Below are 24366 nucleotides of genomic sequence, written 5' to 3' on the forward strand. Positions count from 1 at the left end.
TGGCGGCATCTTCCCAGTCCATTTGAAAGTCACAAGCACATTACGCCAAGAAGGTTGCGCGGCCGGTTACTGTGCAGTGCTGGCAGCACTTCCGTGGACGCGTGCAGGCTGAAACTGCCGAACGACTGACCAAGTGATGTCGTATTTGTCGAATATTGGGAAGCAGCCCCCACTTCGAAGCAGCTTTAATTGGAAAACCCCGCGCGAAAAGGAGGAAGAGGGGCAACCCGGGGGACGCATTTTCGGGGTTGCAACCAAGGAGGTTGAAGGCGACGATGAGTACGGGAAGAGCGGAGAATGTCCTTGACATTCGTCGTTTTACGACCCACGCGCCCACCCCGTGAAAGACACTGAAAGCCACAGGGAGCGACAGGGAAGCGCGTTTTCCTCCCTCTGTTCTTCAATTTGTTGCACGTGCGGGGTGCAGAGAAAATCTTTTGACTGTGCTTGTGTTTCTGTATTGCTATTTTCCTTTTCATTTTCCCTCTCTACGAGAGGAAACTGTAATGGTGTACAAAAAGCAGTCTTCTTGATGCGTTCAAACCAAGCGGACGTGTTGATTCTCTGTAGTCGTCCAACCTACTAAAGAAAGTTTTGCCTCCCTGCTATTCCGCACAAAGTGAAACCGGAGGACAGGCGTCTTCGTTTGAACTACAGTGTACTAGAATTGGGCAGTGCGCTCACTGCCGTATCTCTGCGCCGCGCCTCCACGGCCCTCTCCGCGTCGATTGCTTGGGCGACCGCCAGGGGCTTGCCGCCAGTTTCTCCTGAAAACTTCTCTGCGGGGTGTGAAGCGCGTCTCCTTGGTCGGGGTTAGGCCTGGTTACGCTGTAAGTTCCCGGGGGGGGGGGGGGGGGGGGGGGGATCAACAAACGCGGGGTTGGAGGCGGGGAGAGGGCTACAACAATGACCACAACAAGAGATCCACAAAAAAAAAAACAACGGAGGGAGAAGGGGGGGTTGAGCATTTTATTCTTTTTTAAAGCTGACCCAAAAGCTACTGTTTCCATTCGTGCATGCCCTGCAGCGCATGTTCTCGCCATTCATTCGCTTGAAGGACCTTTGTCGGCACCACGCGAGCAGCTTTGCTGCACTTATGTATGCGTGTTTTCTGAAGGAGCGGCAGCTGTGTTCTATACGTACACTGCAACTGTCTCAAAGACGTCCCGCCGCTGCAGCTGGACGGGAGGGAGGCGCTTTTACAGTCTCCGGCGGTCGTGCACATAGAGCATGCAGCGTACGTGCAGAGAAATTTCTGGTGCAGCGTTTGACAACAAAAAAACCAGCTGCACCCAACGAAAGCAAAGACTGACGCGCAAAGTGAAGTGCGATAACAATAAAAGCAAGAAAATACGAGGGCGATGACAGCAAAACCTTACTGGTGCTTTGGTAAAGCGGTCAGGGTACTTCTAAAAAATGATAAAGAATTCTGGCTGCTTTGTTTCGCTATCGAAGTCCTAAGCACACGAACTACTGCCAGATGAAACGGGCTGGATAGAGATCGATCTACAAAAAATAAAGAGATTTAGGGGGATGATTGAGTAATTAGGAAGGCGGGGAGGCCCACGGGCATTGGGCTCCTTTGAGATGCTCCAGTTAGATCGACGGTTGTCATTGGCAGTTTATTGTTTTATCACGAGTGACCATGCATGCATTGTTAATCCATATTGTGATATGGCCAGCATTTGCGCATACATAGGCAGGGTTTCGTGTAAAATAAAATTAGTTTGTCAGCACGTGACGCGTCGAGTGTTATTTTGGTGGTGCAATTCTGCGGTGTAATAAAAACGTACGCAACGTAATGTATGTTACTTGTTATGTACTCATATACCTATGTATAGGTTTTTTTTTTTCATTGACCCACACGTACCAATATATATCGCCTACGAGTCCAACCAGTTTTGGTAACCTTGTATGATCTATGTCTGCAAATAAAAAAAATTAAGATTACCGTGCGGATACATTTAATACAAAGCCAAGTGATTCCGCCGATTATTGATTCGCGAAAAAAAAAAAAACAGCATTAAGTAGGTTAGTCGCAGAGACCAGCTCATGCGAAAGCAAATAAATAAAAAATGAGGCATTGTTTATATCCGGCATAGTTGGGCTCGAAAGGCGGGAGTGAAGTCGCTAGGATCGCTACAGTGGCGAAAGGCACTGAAAATCGTATCGACCAGCAGTACAAAAAAAAAAAAAAAAAATCTTGAACGCCCCACACGCAGGAGCATTCATATTCATCATAGCCGCTTAAAATATCGCCCACCCTCTGTAAATCGGTTCACACGACAGCACTTTATTTTCACAACTCACAGAAATTTGCATGAAAAGAAGTTTCGTGTGTTGCGCACCGTAATTCAGGACTTTTCTTGCGCGCAAAACAGCAACGCAAGCTAGCCGCGCCCTTCAAACCCGCCGGAAAGTTTCAGGTGACGTAGAGTTTACTGCAATATGGTATACCTCTGACTCTAAGTGACCCTAAGGTGACGCTGCGAACACTTCTAGAACACTGTAGTTGAACGATCGGAGTGGATCGGGCCCAGAAGTTCGTCAAAAACGCGCGCGCAGCCAGGGGCTCCGCCTTATTGAAGCCGACAGTGAGGTCGATATTCTTGATCATTCTCTACCTGCTTGGGTAGCACAGCTAGTTAGGGACATACGCACATACGCACAGCCAGTTAGGGAAACACGAACACTAACGGGAAGTATGAAGTTCAGCTGGAATGAACAGGGGTACTGAAAAATGCGTGCAGTTTTCAGTTGGGTGTGAAAAGTGACTCATTTGTGGTGATATTTGCAAGCAAAGGCCGAATATCTCTACTCAATTTCTCTTGCCCCAGACTCGGTGCTGAAGAAATGTCTTCACGAATCTCGTTGCTCTCAGCGAGTGAGAAGGCGCAATGATACGTCACCACCTAGATAAACGGCCGCTGCATGGCAGCGGCTTTCGTGATTGCCGCTATGGATGTGGTTGCAGACTTTGAACATCGCTCACAAGATCTCGTAAAAATATTATCGTAAGTGTTGAATTGTGCTTATTTCTTTCGTTGTATCTGAGAGCTGGAACTCTGAGGCGATTTTGAATGGCACGTGAGAAAACTTCAAGCAAGTCAAGATGGAAGATGTTCGAATGCAAAATCTCAGGGGGGGACCATTGCATAGGGGGTCCCCCCAGTCTAAACACAGGGGGGGTCAGGACCCCCCTGACCCCCCCGGGATTTACGCCACTGCTCTTGGCAAAGTTCGGACCGTAACGGAGCTTGAAAGGCAGCTTTGCCGCAATACGAGAGTGTAATGGAGGTGAAGCATAAGTTGAAAATTTGAATGGGTCACTTTCAATCGGACGTTGACTGTATTTGTTTTTGGGAAGTTCGAATAGTTCGAATAGTAAAATTCCAGTGCGAATCGAATCGAATAGCAAACACTATTCGAAAAATATTCGAAATTTCGAATATTCGCACACTCCTATTCAAAATATTATTTTAAAAAGAAACAAAAAATGGACCACATGTCTCATTTTGCCCCAACCTGCGTGGCAAAACGAGATGCTGCATCAGGCAACACGAGAGAGCATGAAAAAATATTATCCTTTCAGTTCTTGCAGTAGAAGCACATCATATTCACTCCGTGGGCCTCCACACAGTCTTCATGCGCCCCATCTTTGCACGCCACACATTGAATCTACACAAAACCCAGCGCTGTGCTGCTCCGAAACTCCTGAAAAGCATTCAGTGCTTTTTTTTTTCATGTCGTTTCCCCCCCAGGAAACTCTAGATGATATTCTCTTGTACGTCCGCACCATCCTTAACAAAAAAATGTCATATATAATGAGAGTAAATAAATGGTTCACTTTATAAGACACTCTCTAAGGCAATTCAATGCCTTTTTGTCGCGTTTTGCCCCTATCACATGCCCGAATTAAAAAAAAGTTCCCCTTTGGCCCACGGCACCAAATGAGCTAAACTTTTCGTGGCATGTAGCTTGTAGTATAAAGTAACAACATAAATATTTACGTTGTTGTACTGATGGCTGAGTAGCTTCATGCACGGATCCGGAAATTTGGCTGAGCAGAATTTCGCCCCTTTTTGGCGGGTCACGAACACACTGACGTCAGCCGCACAATTTTTTCCCGCGCGAACGCTGTAAGCAATCATCAACTTTTACACATAAAATGTCGAAAACTACCGGCACCTATCGCTGAAATAGAGAAACAAGGAAAAGGTACTTTTTGTATTAGTTATAGAGGGCGGCAAAGTCAAAATGTCGCGTTTTGACCCGCGTCTCATTTTGTCCCGCCTTACCCTACAAAAATGTTACACCTGGAAAATGTTGCATTCGGAATGAACCGATGGCAATAGAATTGTATAACACAGGCATCGTACAGTCCAATTTACATCCCCTGTTTACATTGTTGTTTTCAAAAACGTTAACCAACTTATCAAACTTGCCCTGTTGACCCATGGTGTTACATTTTTAGGAATGCAGGTCAATAAAAGAGGGAAGAGGGTCACCATTATGAGCAATGTTGTGTTTGTGCTGTGTCTGCACTCGCAGCGGGAAGCCTACAGTTTTGTTCAGAGGATTCTTTCTTTCAACTTTCTGAAATCACTGCCCCGTCTATCACACATATTCCTGCACACTTAGAAACATGGTGGCCATTATACAGATTGCTCTAGACACACATCACAACTGAGCAGTTTTTCTGGCTGTGGTTTACATCTGGTGGAAAACAATAATGTCATGTTGATCCTACGGCTGTGGATATTTGGCAGCCCAACGAAATGTCACACCACCTAATCTGGAGAGGTTAACAGCTGAAATGCGTAGTGCAGTGGCAAACAGAGCATGGCAGGCTCTGCTGGGTTATGGCAGCACAGCTTTGAGAGAATGCATCAGGGACTGCAAAAAGAAAAGAATCATAGTAGTGGAGCAGGGGCGTAGCCAAGGGGGGGGTTGGGGGGGTTCAAACCCCCCCCGAAATTTTTCAATTTTGCTTGCGCGTATATACACGCACACATACAAATGCACGCACGAACATACATAATGTATGGTTGAACCCCCCCCGAAAAAAATTTCTGGCTACGCCCCTGTAGTGGAGGGCAAGGCAGACGATAAATATTTAGGAAATACGTGTGGCAGGATGCCTTTGAGTGCTAAATGCACTCAATGCCTACTGGGTGGCGTGTTGCTTATTGGTGCTTGTAATGACAGGTCTGCGACTTGCATTATGACTGACTGTCCATAAATCCATGAAATTTGTACAATTTGATGCCAAATTTCTAGACTCAATTTAAAGTGAGTGGAAATGTTTGAATAAACTACACTGGGGCATTTGATAGCAACTTGTTGCAATTTCAATGTAATTAATTATGTATTTACTTTACAGCTATTCATGCCATATTTCTTCATAAAACAAATTCAGTTACTCACTCAAACTACATCCAGTACTTATCTGCTAACAGCAATCATTCCCAAAAAATATTGTAAAAATATTAAGAAATTCCTGCGGATATGCCTCCTGTCAAGCGTCTCGTTCAACACGTTATTGCGTTCACCAAAGTGATGGTGTGTAACAAAATATTTCACCCAGAAGTAATATATAAGAACTTTAGTTAACAAGAATGTTTACCATTTTCTCAGTGTTCATTGTCTCTTTTTGCCACCAGTGCACAGAAATGGCAAAAGTAAGTTGCATGTACAGATGTTCACGTGTCTCAAAGGGATAATATGTATAGTGTCATTCCTGCATATTTCTGGCGATGTGTATATGCAGGTCGGACTCGCCTCCTGGTTGAGCAAAGTGCAACTCAGGTGCTGCTACCGGTGCTTCTGAGGCACCGTGACATGGGCCTGTCTGAGCCAGCATTTCTGGTGGCCCTCTGCAACCTGCTCTCTCGTCTAGCTGCACAAGGTGATGAACTACAAACAAAGTAGAAAAATACATAGTGCATTGAAAGCACACAGTATAGAAAAATATGTTCAATATGCAGTGCATGCTTGATGCTTACCCGTAGTGACTTTTCGTAGTGCGCTTTTGTTTCCTATTTAGGTAACTATCTGAAGCAATGAAGAACTCAAGTAGTACTTATTGTTACTGTCAATATCACTCATAAAGTATTTATCCTGACTGCATATGTAGAATATTGTTATTCTCAACTCTGTGGTACTCCATCCTACAGTTAGCTGGCTTTTGTTGAAAAAAAAAAAACAACTTGTTTGGTTATCCTATGTCCATCCTTTACTGCACGATTGGTATTGTGAAACTCATCCTAATGTCTGTATTGGTTAAACTGTGGTACAGTGAATGTCATTGACTTTTCGCCTGATGTTCATTACGTTACCTTCCAGATCAGAAGTTCTGCTTGAGGGCTCGTGTCCTGGGTGCATACAAAGTTCCCTTGGAAGAGCTTCGGAAATTCAAAGTCAAAATCAAGGTTAAGGTTGCCATCTTGCTGCTGCTGAAAAGACTGCTTGGCAACAGTTGAGTACTTTAGCATGAGTGCCTGTGAAAGTTCAATCTCATAATACTGCTTATCAAACAACTCACGTTTTGCAGGCATTTGACATGACGTATTGCTCGCATGACGCCTTAAGTATTTAAAAGTTGATATAACAGCTAGTTTATGACTGTCCCCACACATCCGTGCTGTCAGCAATACTCTTATTATATTTGAAATCACCTTACCAGCCTTTTAATGTCATTACTATTTCAGCTCAGATGTGAAGCATTTGCAGTATTAATTACCACTTATTACGTCAGGATAGACATGGAGCATTTCATGATGTATCAGCTGCAGTAACTGTTCACTGTGGTGGTCTAGTGGTTACGACGTGGTTGCTGGCTCGAAAAACGCGGATTCGATCCTGGTCACTGCAGTCGCATTTTGATGGAGGCGATGCGCTAGAGGCTCGTGCACTGTGCGTATCTAGTGCATGTAAAAGAACCCCAGGTGGTAGAAATTATCCTAAGCCCTCCACTGTGGTGTTTGTCATAGCCTAAGTCACTTTGGAATGTTAAACCGCATAAACGAAACCAACCAACCATCAGTGCGCTAAAAGCTTGCAGCAGTACATGTTGCATTTGCACTCTATGTGAAAGCTATCCGGTTGTGTTTTTATCTACAATAATTTGTCCACAACAGCAGTAACTTATGGTACAGTGAACTTCTATTAACTTGGCTCTGTTGAACTTGGATTTTTGGTTAATTTGATCTCAGCCGAATGTATGGCTGGTACCACATACATTTCCATGGAACCAAACTTTTGTTATTTCAATTCTAAAATTAGCTTTCACTGGATGATTCGAAATTGTCTGGTCATTTTATGCCCACCTGATTGCAACAGTGGCCACTGTTGTGTAGGACAGGAGCGCGGCGTAACCCGCGGTGGGCCGACGGAGAGGCCGAACGACGGGAGGGCGCGCGGAGTGACGACGCAGAGACCAAGCTTCGGCGAGACTGACGGAAGACTGCTCTCCCGCGTTTATTGCAGGAGGTTTTAAGGAGGGGAAAGAAGGGCTATTGGTCAGCGAGGCACGGGTCACATGACTGGCATGACCACGCCGGATTGGTGGTAGCAAAGAGGCATGGCAAAGACCCAGCTCCCCACAGTAGCATGAATAGAGAGCACAACAGCACTGGTGTCTCAGCATGTCCCCAGGGGTCGCACGACACAACATCGTCCCGCCCTGGGAAGAATTGCATCCTTGTACAATTCTAACTGGTACATCAGGAAACACTAAAAATTTCACATTCAAGTTCCGATCGAGATGGCACCTGCAATACGCAGTTCAGTCCTAGAACACAAACACAACCTAGGTTACAGAAAATTCATTTAACCAACACCTAACACAAGTGCCAGCTTCCACTGTTCCTGAACATTCACACACGTGCGCACACACGCGCAGTGGGCTGGGGGCTTACGTGTCCGCTGTGGGCGACGTGACCCAGGCCCTGCAGGAAAACTTTGCGTGCTGCGGCTATCGGGAGCAGACTTCGAAGACCCATTCGCATCACTTCCCTCCCCCGTGTTGGAATTCGGTGCATTGACTGTAGGTGAGGAGGAATATTCAGGACTCCTCCTGAAGTCCCAACGGGTGATACTGGGTCGCAGGCAATTGAAGCTGCGCTTCAGTAGATGTAGGGTCGCACTGGACAGCAGGGTCACCGCGAATGGCCTGCGCAGGCAACACGTGGTTGCTGATGTGCAATTTTGAATGCGGATGCCGACCGCCGCCGTCGACAATGACATCGTCGTCCTGGAGCCGGCGCAGCTCGCTGGCGTCCTGCTGCCATAGCGCCAGAGGCAGCCGACGCAGCTTGGGAGACATTGGCACGATGTGCTGCCGCCTCTTGGCCCGGCCAGGCAGGTGCTCGAACTCCGGAGGTACACCTGCAGGAAGCTGCGAGGAAACTGGTGTAACCAGACGACACGTCAACGTTGCGCCGTCAATCAGGAGTCCCAACTGCTGGATGGCGTCGAGCCCCAGCAGTGAAGTGCCGTGAGCTGTCACGTAGAAGGTGACAAAGGCCCGCTTGCCATGGTGCTGCAAGTCTGTGCGGAAATACCCTAGGACCGGTATGCGGTGCTTCGAAAAATTCTGCAGTTGGATGAACGTTTGGAGCAGTCGGTGCTTCGAAACGAAAAGCATGTCGAAGTCCTTCTTGGTCATTAACAATGCAGTGGCTCCGGTGTCCACCAGCAATGACGTGGCTATGTCCTCCGACTATAACAGGGATGTGCAAGTCCCTTGGGCTAGTCGGCGCAGCTTGCACGGACAGGACTGTGGCAGTGCCGGAGTCAGCGTCTCGGACGGGGTTAACTTCCTGCACCGATGCTCGTCGCTTACGGCAGACTGCCGCGAAATGCCCTTTGATGCGGCAAAATTGGCAAATTTTCTTTTTGTCCGGACAATTTCTGGAATTCGCCAAATGCCCTAACTTGCCGCAACGAAAACAGGGGCCGACTTGAGGCTTGGGCGCAAGCTGTTGTACTTGCTGGCAGCGAACGCAGCATTGTGCCAGCGCCGTCGAGCCCGCGGAGCCATCTTGGACCCGGCCGCCCGACTTGGGGGGGAAGCCGCCGCCATGTTGAGTCACATGCGGGGCCAGCGAAGCAGCCGACCCGCCATTTTGAGCCGCTGCGACGCACTGGACGCTGCCACCGTAACCGGAGTGTGAGCCGAGTAGCCGCTCATTTTCTCCGAACGCCGCGTTGGCTTTGTTGAGCGCCTCCAAGTCGCGTCCAACTTCTTCGGCTTTCTGCAGCTTAAGGGCTTCCCCGTACGACAGTAGTTTGGCCCGTACATGTGCGTTGGCGACCCCGTGAATTACTTGGTCCCGTACTCTGTCGTCGTAAGTGGCGCCGAACTTGCATGACAGGGCCTTTTCTTTCAGCGCGGTGACGAAGTCGAGAAACGTTTCGCCGGGCAGTTGTTTGCGGCTTGTGAAAAGGTGCCGCTCGGCTAGCACGTTCATTGTCTCGGCGAAAAGCCCGTCTAAAAACTGGAGCACCGTGTCGTACTCCGTCGTCGCCGCATCTGTCGACACCGTGCCCGAGTCCGCCGCCGTCGGTGTACTGGCCGTGTGCGTAGCATTTGGGCCGCCGTGTGCTTCAAGCTGCTCCTGCGCCGCGAAGTATTTGCGCTGGCCCTCGATACCGAGCACGCTGATAAGTGCTGACGCGTGTCTTTCGTCCTCCCAACCGCTTCCGCCGGCCGCCTTCAGGTGTACCTGGAAAATTTTTCTCCATAAATGCCATGGAATGGGAGGCCTGCCGGGCACGTCGAGGAACGGAGGGAGGTTCGCAAAAAGGGCCGCCATGTGTGCAGGAGGTAGGCGTAGGCTCGAGCAGGAAGGTGGCGTCGTTTGGTAGACGGAGCAGGAACAAAGCAATTGCAGGCCGACGCCCTTGTAGCGTGCAAGAAGCCAAAGCACCGACGCGCAGCAGAAAAATGTGACCAGTAGCGTAGTGTCACGTACGTCGTGCTCTTCCTGGCGTCGCCTGTCGTAGTAGCATAGCGGGTCAACTACCTCGTCGCCATGTGTTGTGTAGGGCAGGAGCGCGGCGTAACCCACGGCGGGCCGACGGAGAGGCCGAACGACGGGAGGGCGCGCGGAGTGACGACGCAGAGACCAAGCTTCGGCGAGACTGACGGAAGACTGCTCTCCCGCGTTTATTGCAGGAGGTTTTAAGGAGGGGAAAGAAGGGCTATTGGTCAGCGAGGCACGGGTCACATGACCGGCATGACCACGCCGGATTGGTGGTAGCAAAGAGGCATGGCAGAGACCCAGCTCCCCACAGTAGCATGAATAGAGAGCACAACAGCACTGGTGTCTCAGCATGTCACCAGGGGTCGCACGACACAACAGCCACACTAATGGTTCCTGTAGCAGCAGCATCCGATTTTGCAGTGTTTGAACAGTAAATGCATCAAAAACTTATCATCTCCCGTCAAAATCACCAATTTTTTAATTGCCCCCAAAAAGATCTTAATGCAAAAACGATAGATCGCAATAAGTTATTAGAGCATTATTGAATCCTAACACCCGCCGCAGTAGCTTAGCAGGTAGGGTGTCATACTACTAAGCTTGAGAACATGGGTTTGGTACCTGGCCACGAGAGCCACATTTTGATGGGTGGAAAATTCCACCCGTGTACTTCAGGTTAGGTGCGCATAAAAGGCCACAGGTGGTCAAAGTTAATTCGGAACCCCCTACTATGTTGTGGCTTATACTCATATCGTTGTTTTGGCATCTAAATCCCCAGAAGTCAATTAATTAATCCAGTTCTAACGAATGCTGCATCCCCTCAAAATATTGTTACCACCTGTTTTTTTTTACTTTCACGACGCTTTATAGAATCTCGAGGATTTTCTTGAAAGTGCCCTGTTTACCATGTCAGGTTAACAGCCTATCAATTTATTATGACTCAATCCCACTTGTAATTGGTATGCAGTACTGACCATAGGAATAGCTGCTAATACTTGGGTTTGTCCACTACCGCCTCTCGTTTCCACAGAGCAGAATGCAACTCTTCTTGGTAATGAAGGCCTGTTGGCGGAGTTATTCTACTTGCTTGAGGGCAACAGCACTGTTTGCCTCCAGACTACCCTGACCTTGGAGTGCTTGTCCCTGGCCACTTGCTCCAGTGAGTGCACCACTGTTGCAGTAGTCAGCGCCTGGTATGTACCACCGTGGGCAAGTGAAACTCAAACAGGAAAGCTTAAGCAAGAACTACGTAAATGTTGCGGTCCTGTTTGCTTGATCAGAATGCCAACGTGCGATTTGTGGAAGGCAACAAAAAGGACCTTCATGGTAAGTTTTGTTAGTGAAATTGTGGCATTTCTTGTATTGTGTGTTTTGTTTGTCCTGTTTGTGTTTCATTTGTCCATGCTAGTGAGTATTAGGAGGCAGTGTTAACATACCTATCTTTTACTGTGCATTAGTGAGCACCGGTTCCCTGTACAGTATTGCTGGGCATTTTGTGCAGAGCGCAATGTGCTTGAGCTGGTTCAGAGGGGCCACCTGAAGCATCTGCTGGCCATCGTAGAGACGTGCAATGTGAAGGCTCTTCGAGGAGATGCGGGCCTCAACCGCAAGGAGAGGCTTCTCTATCGCATCATGCGGGCAGACCTGGAGTGTCTTATCAACATTGCCAGGCATAGTATGTGCACGCCACACCTTACGTGAAGTTTTTGTATTCTGTCTAGTATTGAATATTGAAGGTCTATTCTGCTCGTTTGCACGAGATGTCACAGTGTGCTTATCACTTAATGATGCATTCACATGAAGGAGAGGTCAATTCTGTCATGTCAACACACACTTGCGTTGCGCTCTTACGAGAATGGATCGCTCCTAGCAGTGCTAACTGTGTGACGAAATCGTTCAGCTCTAATGAGGTACTACCATGAATAATGCAAACGTAGCGTTAAGATGTATTGCTTGGTTGCTACAAGCCCTCCAAGCATGCACAGTAGTGGAAGTTTTGTAGCTGTTTAGTGGCTGATGACACATGCCACTGATTGTGATGCCTACCATTGAACAATGTGCCACTTGAATGCCAGTGTCGCCTGTGTTGGGTGGGCCCCAACACAGGCGAATGGAAACAGCCTGGAATGTAATGCTTTCTGTTATATTTTCTGCTCGTGATCTTTTTGGCTTCTCTCTAATTTTTTATATCTTCATAAAGGTTGGGGAAACGAGAAGAAAGTGTTGGTAAGGCCAGTGGTTCTTGCTGGACCAAAATTGACTTTCCCAGAACATTAAATTGAAAGATTAATTGTAAAATGCAGTTTGAAAATGAGGCCAGTTCATCGTGGACTGTTTAAGAGTTTAAGATCCTCATGTACTAATGCACAGAGGCCGGCCGAAGGGAGTTGCGGAAGCAAGAGGTGCCACACCTGCTATGGCGTTGGGCCTCATCTCTAGGCCCTGGTGAGCAGGGTGACCGCCTGACAAGGGGAGTGTGCCAGGTGGTTCACAGGTGTCTACCACCTTGGCCATTACCGATCGCCAGGACCCATGGGCCTCTGCAGTGGCCCCTTGGTGCAGGCAGCAATGAAGCCCTACCAGGTACACCAATCCTGATGAACATTTATAACTTAGACTGTTCTAACAAGAAATGCTGTTGATGATGATAGGCAAGCTCAGTGGGGATATTTGCACGAGTTTCACAGTGCAGTTAAACAGCTAAGAGTCATGTTTTAGTTGGGGCAAGTGTAGTTGAAGACCTGCTGTATATAACAGATATTGAGTGCAACATATATTGACATTTATGGTTGCATATAGGCCCAGATTTATTTCCTTTGTCACTGTCGCAGTAGCTGAGGACACCCCAGTGACCCATGCTTCCAGTGATCACGATGAGCTGCAGTCTTCCCAATCAGCCACTTCATCAGAACATGAGGCCGAGCTAGATGAACCAGTGAGTCCAGTGAGCCTTCCTGAACACTTGTATGCTCATTGTAACCCATACACTACTTGTAAATTGTGGCTATCCAACAAAACTGTAAAATGGAGCTGTTGCGCTGGTTCTTCAATGCACCACAGAAATTCTTTTGGGTATGAGCATATGCAAGGCTAAAGAAAGTTTTGTTCAGTATTTATGGCAAACCTGCACTACTGAGGCCTCATCAAAGTGCTATTACTAGTCTTTTCAAAGGGGCCATAAATACAGTAGAACCCCGCTGATACGTTTTTGAAGGGACTGTAGGAAATAAACGTAAGAGACGGGAAACGTAAGAGCCGAAAAACAGGAAAAACGGCAAAATATTTAGTGGTACAGAATTTTATTTCAATTCTTACGAGCAGCACGAAAATTGGCGCGCTCAGCCGCGATCTAGTCGATGGATAGAAACGCGGAGCTTACGACGGCCTCATCCACAGAAATGTAATCAACGTATGTGATTTTTTTAACACCAATAGCTGTAGGTATGAAAGAACTAAGCACACGCAATCACGACCGGCGCGGCGAGTCCGACAGCGAACCGCACGCACGACCATGCGAGCTCCAACCAGCTCGAACTCCTCCCGTTCTCCGACAAATAACGATGATGATGAGTCTACGCCAACGCGATGGCAGAAGTGAATGCCAATCTCGAAGGCCTTGCTTTCGCAAGCAATTACGTCATACACGCCATGTTTGTGCAATGCAAATCTCAGAGGCTATGCTTTTGTCAATAGTAAATGCCAATCTCAAAGGCCTTGCTTACGCGAGCAGTTACGTCATAGACGCCATGTTTGCAATTTGAATCTCGAAGGCCATGCTTTTGTTTGCATCAATTGAAAGATTCTGTTGTTTGCGCCTCTCATGCGGCTAATATTACGGTCAAACGAGGCCAAGCTGCGTGAAAATGCGCCATGGCCGCTCTCTTTGGTAGTCACTCGGTCGGCTCCGGGCGCACTTCGCGACGTATCATACGGGAACGGTCCGACAGTTACGACGTAACAGCGGGGTTCCCAATACATTGTATCCTATGGGAGCTATGCCGGGACCGGCGGAAAACGACGTAACAGCCGGGAAAACGCAGCAGTGAGGAACGTAACAGCGGGGTTCTACTGTACTAGCTCTTTGATTATGCTGCACAGAACGAAAACAGATAGTGAAAAACAGAAATGGCATTTACAACGTGTATCACATGCCTGGTTGATTTTTGAATTGACCTTAAAACATGCTGGAAAAAGGACAGCTATGTCAAATGTAAATCACAGCCACTGAAATTGAGCTTTGGAAGTGGAATACAGTTATTTTTATGAATTGAAACAAATGCATTTGGGATAATAACAGTGCAAATATATGGAGCTGTTTGCTTTCTACTGTTTTTATTTATGTTCACATTGCCTGATGCTGAAGCAGTGTACTTTGAGGAAGCCCGGCAAAGTACTGTGAGTTCACTGAATGCACCCTGCGATGAGTTTCATTAAACACCCTTTAAATCACAATGTATTGCAAAGCGGCACATGTGCGGCGTAACACTGCGTTTCCCCACATGACAGCATGAGACATTCATTTTTCATTTGCAGCCTGACATATCGAAATGTGAACCTTTGCCCGAAAAATACAATTTGGATGTGGACTTGGAGTCATACTCTAAATTTTTCCCAGAATTGAAGGTCCACGAGGAAGCTGCGGTGAGTAACCACTTTCTATCCTTTCTGTTCACACTTTACTGCGACATTGTGTAATGAAAGCCATTGTTTTAGGATGTCGGCCCTGCTGCAACTTCAGAGGTTTCCTTGACTGCAACTATGAAGAGCCCCGAAGCTGGAGATCCTTTAGAAAAGCTCAAGTGAGAATTATTGCACCCCTCAGAGCATTGGTAAAAGTGCGTGGCAAGTCAAAATTACCTCTAATTTTGACTTGCATTCCAGACACTTAAAAATTTTATCATCTGCTCAGCTGGATTAATTACTCTTATCTGCAATATGTTTTGTGCGTGACCTTACTTTTGCTATTTTTCTTATTCCATTACTGCATGGTATTTCCTCTTGTTATTACAGGTGTAGCTATGAGCTTATGGTGCAAGGCACCCAGGGCCTTGTGCCTTTGGTGAAGATCGCCTTTCCAGAAATGATCGGCCACTTGCATACTGAGCCGTTAGAACGGCTGCACTCATGCCAAAATTCAGGTGCCAGGTGCGTGACGAGAAGACTTTCATACTTGCAATTTTTGTGAAATTGAGTTGGCCCCTCTTGTAATGACCTCCTTTATAATTAATGTAGGGTTAGTGCAGTAGATGGTATACTGTTGCTAATGCAGTGAATCCAGTTTCAGTTTCACATCCTATTGTCACATGTGGCCACATGTGGTCACATGTGGCCGTATTTTTTAGGGCACACATTAGCATCAACCGCAAATACTACAATACATTCATTGTGAGTGGATATACTGTTACCTAGCGTTGTCAAGACAGGTGCTTTTGTCATTGGGTCCATAAAAAGAATCATGCGTGCACATGCTGGCCATTTAAGTACAAGTTATCTAACAAGGGCCAGTTATTGGATCAGCTTATAGTTTTGGCCACAGAGTCTGTGCACCTGCTGAAAGCAAATTAAATGAAAAATTGAATATGCTGTATTTGAAAGGAAGTTTAGTGCGCTGAGAAAATAGAAAGGAAAAAAGCCACATTTATGAAAGTGGTATCAATCACAGCAGCAAGCACTGGACAAATGGCAACAACAGTGATGAGCAGAAAGACAGCAATTGAATTTCACCCAAGTTTTTCATACAGCAGCCTCAGGTGGTGCACAGCATAGCTTCCGGTACTTTCCTAGAATACTTCATCGTATTACTTTAGTACAGTACATTCCACTAGATACTCTAATATGATCGTGGCCTTCTGCCGATATGAGGATGATAGTGACTACGGCATAATGACTGCACTTCTTGAATGACAGCCTACAACATTCCAGTACACACCGTAATACTGCTCTGATCTCCAATTCCTCCTACCTTGACAACATTATGCTTACTTTATGATAAGGCTTGTTAATGGGCTTGCATGTTCGAGTAATTTGGACTGCGTGGGTTATTAGCGAATGCATTAAAAGAGAGGGACAGGACAAAGCGTGAGACATACTGTGCAATTGCTTGCTTACTGGTTATCTTAGGAGATGTGCACTGAGCATTCCACAGCATTCCTGTGCATGCTGTAGTGACTTCCATCACTGCATGTGAATGTGAGCAACTGATACAAATGCGACTTTACATCATATTCAGCAGACGAGAAAACCTTTATTTTACTGCAGTGGGCCATTGGTGTGATCTGTCACTGCTCTGGTGGGGTTTAACAGCACGCCGAATGAACAAACTTCCTTTAGCATGAAGTTTATTAAGGTGATCTTTGTTAAGGTGAACCAAACAGTACAGTGACCATTTACTAGTTTCCTATAGATTGGTGACACTTTCGTTGTTCTTGACACCTGAAAATTCATATAGGTTCTCACAGCACCTTCATGTTGTTATTAGAATGTACTGTGACGAAAACGAATATGATTCGAAGTGACGCAATCAGATCTGCAGCCAACATTTATGGTTCCGCTTTGCAGAAACAAGATACTTGAAGAAGTGCGGATACGGCTGGAGAATGTGAGGGATCCTAGCAGTTTTCCCGTTTTATACGACTACGACACTCTAGCCCTACACAGCCTGCCTCCATCAAGACCTCTGATGAACAGTGACGCACCACGATCTCTTCAGGAAGTAGTCACCGAGCGGCTGTGGTTCGAGTCCCGTTTTGAAGGTGGAAACCTTCGCAAGGCCGTTCAGGTGGTTACTACAGTGTTTCCTTGTTGTGAATTGTGCATGACTGTCACAAGAGTTTCAGCAATGGAAAACAGTCTTTCAAATCTGAAATGTGTGAAGTATGCCGTTGAATAAATTTTGATGAGAACTGAAGTAATATCATCAACAGAAGACAGTATAGAGTCTAATGGTGTCCAAAAACAAAATGCAAGAGACAGTGGTGACTTCCGCAAACACTGGAAAAGCTGGTTCACTTAGCTGACCAAACTCTTTCATTTGAATGCTAAATTAATATGTCCAGTGCTCTTCCTACTTTGTTATAAACTAATAATGATATTACAGGCACCGTACACATTCTCGTACAAAGCAAACCATTAAATGCAATCTCTGAGAAAAATATAAGCCTTGCTCAAAACATTTTGGTAAAGCCAGTAATACAACTACGTGCAGCTAAAATCATAGCTTGAAGGTCTTGCAGCCTGTTTGAAACCTTTTACAAAGGAAATTGTTTATAAATTCATAATGTGTGTGTGTGTGTATGTGTGTGCACGTTGTGTGTGTGTGTGTGCGTGCGTGCATGTGTGTGTGTTGTGTGTAACCAAACATTTTTATTGCGATAGCAATTATATGGACAGTCTCGGCTGAATTTTGCCGTCGCCGTCGCCGTCATGCACCGTATATATATAAGTATGTATATATACATAAAAGCCCCAAAGAAAAATAATTCAGAAAAATGCTTCCACAGCGCGGAATCGAACCAGGGACCTCTTGCTCCGCAGCGAGCGGCGCTAACCGCTACGCCACGAAATGCAGATCGTCCACGTAGCTAACGGCGAGCGTTATATACACACCCTTTACCGCTGGACGAACTCAGAGACGGCTGGCGCTTATAAGCGTTTCTTCATTACCAGCGAGATGGCGCTAGGAGCACGACGGGCACATTTAAAAGTCGTCGGCGAGCTCGCTCGCTTCTTCTTAAATTTGCGCAGGGAGAACCTTGCCCTTCCGCTGTCTGCTCGCGCGGTTTTCTGGTGGGGAGGGGAAGAGGGTTGTTTCAAGCTTTCACTGTGGTGTCCGCGCTCATGTTACGGAGCGTACGAAAGTCACTCCAGCTCAAGGGACGCCGCTAAACGAACAAACAGACGATGAGCGCGAACTATCAAGTGTCACAGCTCGACGCTTGAAGCTCGCTAGTTTCCTTCGCTGCTTCGGCCACCTTGGCAACAGGAGCGCTGTTCAAACTGAGAGTATCCACTGGCGAGCCTCACTTCGTATAGCATTAGTTTCTTGCTATCGCATTCATTGCTTCGCCCTTGCGGCGAAACTGTGACCTTTTTTTTTTTTACAGGTTGGGCCATATGAGTACAACCTGCTGATGAGTCCAGACATCAACACAGGCCTACACCATCGCTGGTTCTACTTTGAAGTGGCAGGCATGCGCAGTGATGTGGACTACACATTCAACATTGTAAACTTTGACCGCAGTGGAAGCCTGTACAAAGAAGGTAAGCCACTCATGACTAGTGTTTTCGGATAAATCCGAAAAAATCCGATAAACATTCGGCTTTTGACAATTCGGATTGATCCGATAAACTCCGATTTTAACGGTCATATTGGCCGGTAAAATCGTAAGGATTCCCCTGTGGCTTTGTGCTGCAAACGGGTGGTTGTCAATTTCCCTCCCCTAACCCTTCCGCCACCTTGTGGGTTTCCGCAGAGCCAATATGCAACCCTGTTCCGTTCTTTATCGAAAGCCCATGTTCTAAGCAGTCGTTGATACATCGGCCGGTTTGGCCGATATTAACTTTATCTCACGTCAACGGTATCTTGTACACCGCATCCATCCCTCATTTAACAAAGGGCTTGACACGCACGGGGCGAGAGATGTCTATGTACGTAAGGCCCCCGGCAACGCAATACATCTTGATATGCGGTCCCCTGGTGGCGCTGGCCAGGGCGCGCCAGACAACGTCGAATATACGGACCTCGTAAGGTATGCTAGCGTCTATTGCAGATAAGTTTTGAGGTTGTGATAAGCACAAACATAAATGTTTTGTATTCAAGTATTTGTGTTTGTGCATTCATACCTTCCAGACATCGAAAATATGCTTCGTGTGTTTTGACGTTTTCTTGTTGAAATATGATTTCATGTACGATTTGGAGTATTGAGCATAGTGCAAAATTAGACTCCGAATTTTGGAAAATTTGGGATTTACTAAAAATAAACTCCGAAAAACACCATCCGAATTTCAAGAAAGATAAACTCCGAAAATACAGAGCCCTACTCATGACCAATGCCCCAATAGCCTTTGCTCCTATAGCCAGGCACAAACGGTGGATTCTCCATATTTTTGATGCTGTAACAAACCTTTTTCATATACATTCTTGCTGTTCTGTTGAATACCATGTATTTATTGCCACAATTTAGCGAAGTAATTTTGCTTTGCACTTCCAGTGTTAGAAATGGTTACAGCCATTTCACATACATAAATCCTGTATGGTGTGTAAAAAAAAATAGAAGAGCGTCGTCAGACAGTCAAGGCACCATTTTCATGCATGCTTTCACACGTAAATGTTACCAGTGAGTGGAAAGAACAGTGGCCATTGACTCGAAGATAGGGCACAGTACTTTTATAGTCTTTTGCACCAGCATAGAAACCATACTTGGCGTGCTCAGTTTGTGATCACAGTCCTACAGACATTTTTTAGTTACATGCTGTGCCATTGAAATCAAGACAGGAGACACACACGAACGCTGACTAACAGCTGAGTCACTTCAACGTTTGCACTTCAACGTGCCTTTGCAGAGAACCTAGCCATATTACCCACAGATATGCTCCCTAAACACAGCAGTCAGTTATTGTAACTGTAAAAAAATGCCATTTGGAATGTGCTCACATGGTTGAAGTGTGGAAACACGGTCGGGGTGATGAAAGCAATATTGTCTCAGTGTCATTGCAAATGTGTTAATACTGTGAATTAATATTGCCACTTGCAACTTGCCACAATATTTATGTTGATGGTGTGTGATTGATAATGGCATGTAAACATGGTACCACATTGCCACAAGAGCCAGTAGTAGCATATTTTTATGCTTTACCCTTGTCTGCAATGTTTCAGAACTTTTGATTCCATAATTAGCTGTGATATTTCTGCAGGATTATTCTTATAGAGCTTTCTAAAGAGGTACTATCGACCCGTGCTGTCCTAAAACTTGTGAAGCGAATATTGCTACTGAAGCACCGAAACCTCTAACATAGTGAAGGAAAAACAGTGCTAAAAATCGACGAGGACCAAGGAACACATTGATGAACCACCCCAAGTTTCTCTTCTAGTGCTCTAACATAGGGAAATTTTTTAATCATGGAAGCTTTTTGTGAGAAATATGGCTCGACTTTGTTACATTTTGACTGCATCTATTTTGTTATTCTGTTAACCCTCTGTTGAGGGTCATTACAGGGAGGATGTGTTCAGTTAAGGCTTGCACATGAAAAAGGAAGTAATGCCCAAATAAAAAATGAGACGACAATCAGTAAAAAAATGTGCCTAGGCAGCAGTTTAATTGTGCTTGCAAGCTTATCTAACCAGACACATTGCATCATAATTAAATGTTTTTATAGAGTGAAGGAAAAAAAGAAAATGTGCTTCATTCATTGCACCTAAGCAATAATAAACACTGTGACGCATGTATTCTAACATAGTAGTGCTAGCTACTGCTGTAGTGACTGTGGCGTCATGATGCTCAATGCGAGCTTATGCATTTGATTCTCAGCTAGGACAATCTCATTTCACTGGGAACAGGAAGCAAAAGGGCTCGTGAAATGGGGTGGTCTTAGAGTACACCGAAGAAACCCTGAGTGGTCGATAGTAAACCAGAATCTACAGTTACAGTGTCGTGTATCTTCGGTGTTCATGCGTACAAATGAGAGAGTGAAAATTTACAGCATTTATGTAAAACACCACAGTCATATGTGTGAAACACACCTGAATGTGGTGTAGAGTGCAAAAGATGACCTGTCTTTAGTCACAGTTCCAAAATGGCTGACCGACTGCAGGATTCTGCTGTCGAGCATGAGGTTGTCAGTTCAATTCCCAGATGATGCAGCTGCCTTTAAACGGGCCAGAATACAAGAACATCTGGCGTAATTTGTATATTAAAAATTTTTCAGGTGAGTAAGGTTAGCTTTACTGTTGGGTGTATCCTGTGGTCCGACACTAACTTGCAGGCACGACTACCTATGAATTATTACCTTCAGCGTTGGTTGCTAGAATGTAGACTAGCACGATATGGTGAACGCCGTAGAAGTGAAGTTTGAAATTGAGTTAGTGCCAAATATGCCGGTGCAGGCCAGTGCCCGCTGCTCTTCTCTGTCCGAGATGCGGCCAACGGCCGTGGCTGGCGTCGTATTGGTGGTGGCATCAGCTACCAGCGCAACCTGCACTGGCGAGCTGACAAGGGACCCCTCTTCACACTGAGCTTCACTGTCCGCTTTCCCCATGCTGGAGATGTGTGCTACATTGCCAACAACTTTCCTTATGGTTTTTCTCTCCTTAAGGTAACTTACTGTTATTGTTCCAATATTAGTCAGTGAAACCCAGATATATTGAACATTTGTAACACTCCTTGCAAATCTTACGCAAAAGTATTGCACATTACAACGCACATATATGAAACTCCAGTTCACGTTCATATTCAATACATGAACGCCATTCTGCGCTCTTGCAAGTGCATTTTTCCTAACTGGCCTGTGGTAACTTGCGGCATCAGAAATGTTCGTATGTGCTGACTACCCGGCACTGTTTTTGTAGATGGTGTCAAACGGCACACTGAATCAAGGGAACAGTGCAAGCAATTGAGGGAAAATTGAGCGACGTGTGCGTATGAAAATATGGATGGCTCATACAGCAGTGATCTCATTTGTACTCCATATACAGTAATACCTCATTAACTCAAAGTAGTAAAAACCAGAAAAAATGTCCAGATAAGCAGATTTTAGAGATAAGCGAAGTTGCGCAAGTTCTATTGAGAAGTCCAGTTTTATCTAAAAACGTTATTACTACTGACCACTTTCCTAACAGGAGCGCCTAACTGGCTGTTTGTAAAGGTTTTAAAGAAAAATAATGACATACCAGAGCTCTCAACCAGCTGTGTTTTGGGCACTGCCTTTTTATTTAGTGCAGAAAGACAGACTAAGGCTAGTCTGCCTCTCAGTAACACTTGCACCTAGCAAAGCTTTCTCTCGAGTTCCTTAACACTTTGCATGCGGCGGTCATCCCCGCCACTACACTCAACTTTATTTTGCGTCAAGCGAAGCTTGTTTGTTGTTTCGGTTGATGTCGTCACCCCTTGAGTAGCTGCGTCAACATTGCCACAATTACTGTGTGTGACGCCACATTGCTTCGCTTGGTCAAACCAGCCGATGTTGCAGGTTAGATCAGTGTAGCCCATCACGAAGTCCAAAGAATCGGCCTTTTCCGTCAATGTTGTGACTGGAAGGCTGCCTCCTGTCGCACGATGCAGCCACACAATTAGCACCGTTTTGACGTCCGGAAACTTCGAGCCTCGAATCTGCTTCTTTGACTAGGGCTACCTTTCTTTGCAGCATCAGTAACTTGCTTTGCTTTGGCGGTGTTATCCTCACCACGCGACGAATCCAGGCGACGTGCCTTGCGTAAATAAAACAATACTGAAATCGCATCTCTGACGCTAAACAAAACGAAGTTTACGAACTGCGCTACCTTGCAGGGCCTGCCTGTGCACGTCTATAGCGTCACATGACGTGACACAGGTTGCTTGACAAAGTTGGTATGCCGCTTGGTTCCAACTTCACATTCGGCAGCAGCGTCTGCTTTGTCATAAGTGCGGCATCGCGCGAACCTTGTGAAATGGTTTGGTGGCGAAGTTTTTGTTCCACTCTCTGTCAAGATTTCGAGGCAACCGAAAGTCGGCACAGAAATACTTTGAGATAAAGCGCAATAAATACATTTCACGTATGAGAAATCGTTCAGTACTGCAGAAAATTTCGACTTAGCCGATTTTTCGAGATATGAGAGTTCGAGGTATTACTGTAATGATGGAGTTTCTTCAGTAGCTTCACAGCAACACAGCGGTGTGATGCGGTAAAGGCTACTATTATCAGAGATAACTAACTGCCATTGGAAAGAGGACCGCCACGCTGCATCAATAACGTGAAAGCATGCATTCCGCAAGAAAGTGTGAATGAATGAGGAATGAGGGAGTCAAGTACCATGCCTTCGATGTGGCTTTGAAGAACAACTTGGTAAATTTCCCCGTTTCACATTGAGAGGCTGGCCTACATGTGCAGGGATTTTAGATAAGCTTCAGATAGACATATTTCTTTATTTCATATTACAGATACATTTATCTACATTGCGATACCCTTCAAGTTCTAAGTTTAACTGGGGTAGCACATTAGCAGAAGCTCTAGCTTTGGATACACGGAGTGATGTTATCTTTCAGTCATTCTTGCCAGATGGATAACATTGTTTTATGATAATAGGTGAAGATAATTCAGTCTTAACATGAGTACTCCCCAATTACCTAATTCCAGCAGCATGGGATAGTGATGCTTTTAGGTTGGGTGATCATTTTCATGTGGTTGTATGGAGAAAACTGGAATGCAGCGTACATGAATGACATGAAATCATCACAAAGAAAGCTAGTATGGATAAGATTTACAAAGCATAACAGTGTTAGCCTGTGGTCATGGGATTTAATGCTTAGCTTAAAGTGCCATATCATTTTCATGTGGTTGTATGGAGAAAACTGGAATGCAGTGTACATGAATGACATGAAATCATCACAAAGAAAGCTAGTATGGATAAGATTTACAAAGCATAACAGTGTTAGCCTGTGGTCATGGGATTTAATGCTTAGCTTAAAGTGCCATATCAAGTTGTGACATTCAAAAAAATTACTGATAAAGAAAAGAGGGGAGAGGGTATATTGTGCGAGTACGTTCACATGGAACTAGGCTGTGTGCTGCGTGGAACAAAGTTCGTTATCTTTAGTAGTTTTTGTGAATTAACAACACGGGAATGAGTGTATGTTGTTCAAACCATTTCTGCTTACAGATGTGCTGCAATGGTGCTCATCTTTCGTGCATAAAAAGCTGCTGTCATAAGAGAAAAATTTTCTTTTTGCTAAATGTGCAGGCACACCTTAAACTTTGGCTCAGCTCATATGACCGTGGTAGCATATTCCTGGAGCGTCAGGAGCTGTGCAGGACCATGGCTGGCAACCCCGTGCCTCTGCTGACCATTACAGCCCAGCCCTTGGAATGTGAGTTACTATACTTGACAAGGGAGTGTGGTGACTGTTAGATAAATAATGCCTGCGCAACACACTTTGAAATTAAAGTCAACTACACTTGCAGGTAGACACATAAGGCTGCTTCCTTCGAAAATCCACTGCCATTTCAATGCTTTCGAACAGAGGCCTGGACACAAGATCTTGGCACACTAGTAATAGCTAAGGAAGATTAGTGAATTGCACTGATCACTCCTGTTGAGAGGTAGCATTGCGTTCCAACTGGAATTAAGGTGGACATAATAATGGGAAAGAAAATCATATCAGCTCTTCTATTAATTTTTTTAATTTATTTA

At 45.6% G+C, this 24366-nt stretch overlaps 1 protein-coding gene across 6 annotated transcripts in view; it reads left to right on the forward strand.

The window, feature by feature from the left end:
• The window catches only part of LOC119387067 (cytosolic carboxypeptidase 1), a 55262-nt gene that overhangs the window by 12285 nt on the left and 18611 nt on the right, over positions 1–24366 (forward strand). For 3 of the 6 annotated variants that reach the window (XM_049413359.1, XM_049413360.1, XM_049413363.1), the window contains 13 exons: positions 5771–5908; positions 6346–6477; positions 11017–11145; positions 11488–11661; positions 12357–12569; positions 12818–12921; positions 14520–14627; positions 14700–14785; positions 14997–15131; positions 16545–16767; positions 18089–18245; positions 21088–21296; positions 23917–24043. In XM_049413359.1, the coding sequence (XP_049269316.1) occupies positions 5771–5908; positions 6346–6477; positions 11017–11145; positions 11488–11661; positions 12357–12569; positions 12818–12921; positions 14520–14627; positions 14700–14785; positions 14997–15131; positions 16545–16767; positions 18089–18245; positions 21088–21296; positions 23917–24043 (1935 nt within the window). The remainder of the gene's footprint in view (positions 1–5770; positions 5909–6345; positions 6478–11016; positions 11146–11487; positions 11662–12356; positions 12570–12817; positions 12922–14519; positions 14628–14699; positions 14786–14996; positions 15132–16544; positions 16768–18088; positions 18246–21087; positions 21297–23916; positions 24044–24366) is intronic. The other 3 variants (XM_037654369.2, XM_049413362.1, XM_049413361.1) reach the window with 2 other exon arrangements.

Source organism: Rhipicephalus sanguineus, chromosome 3 (genome assembly GCF_013339695.2).
Source record: "Rhipicephalus sanguineus isolate Rsan-2018 chromosome 3, BIME_Rsan_1.4, whole genome shotgun sequence".
Classification (NCBI taxonomy): Eukaryota; Metazoa; Arthropoda; class Arachnida; order Ixodida; family Ixodidae; genus Rhipicephalus; species Rhipicephalus sanguineus.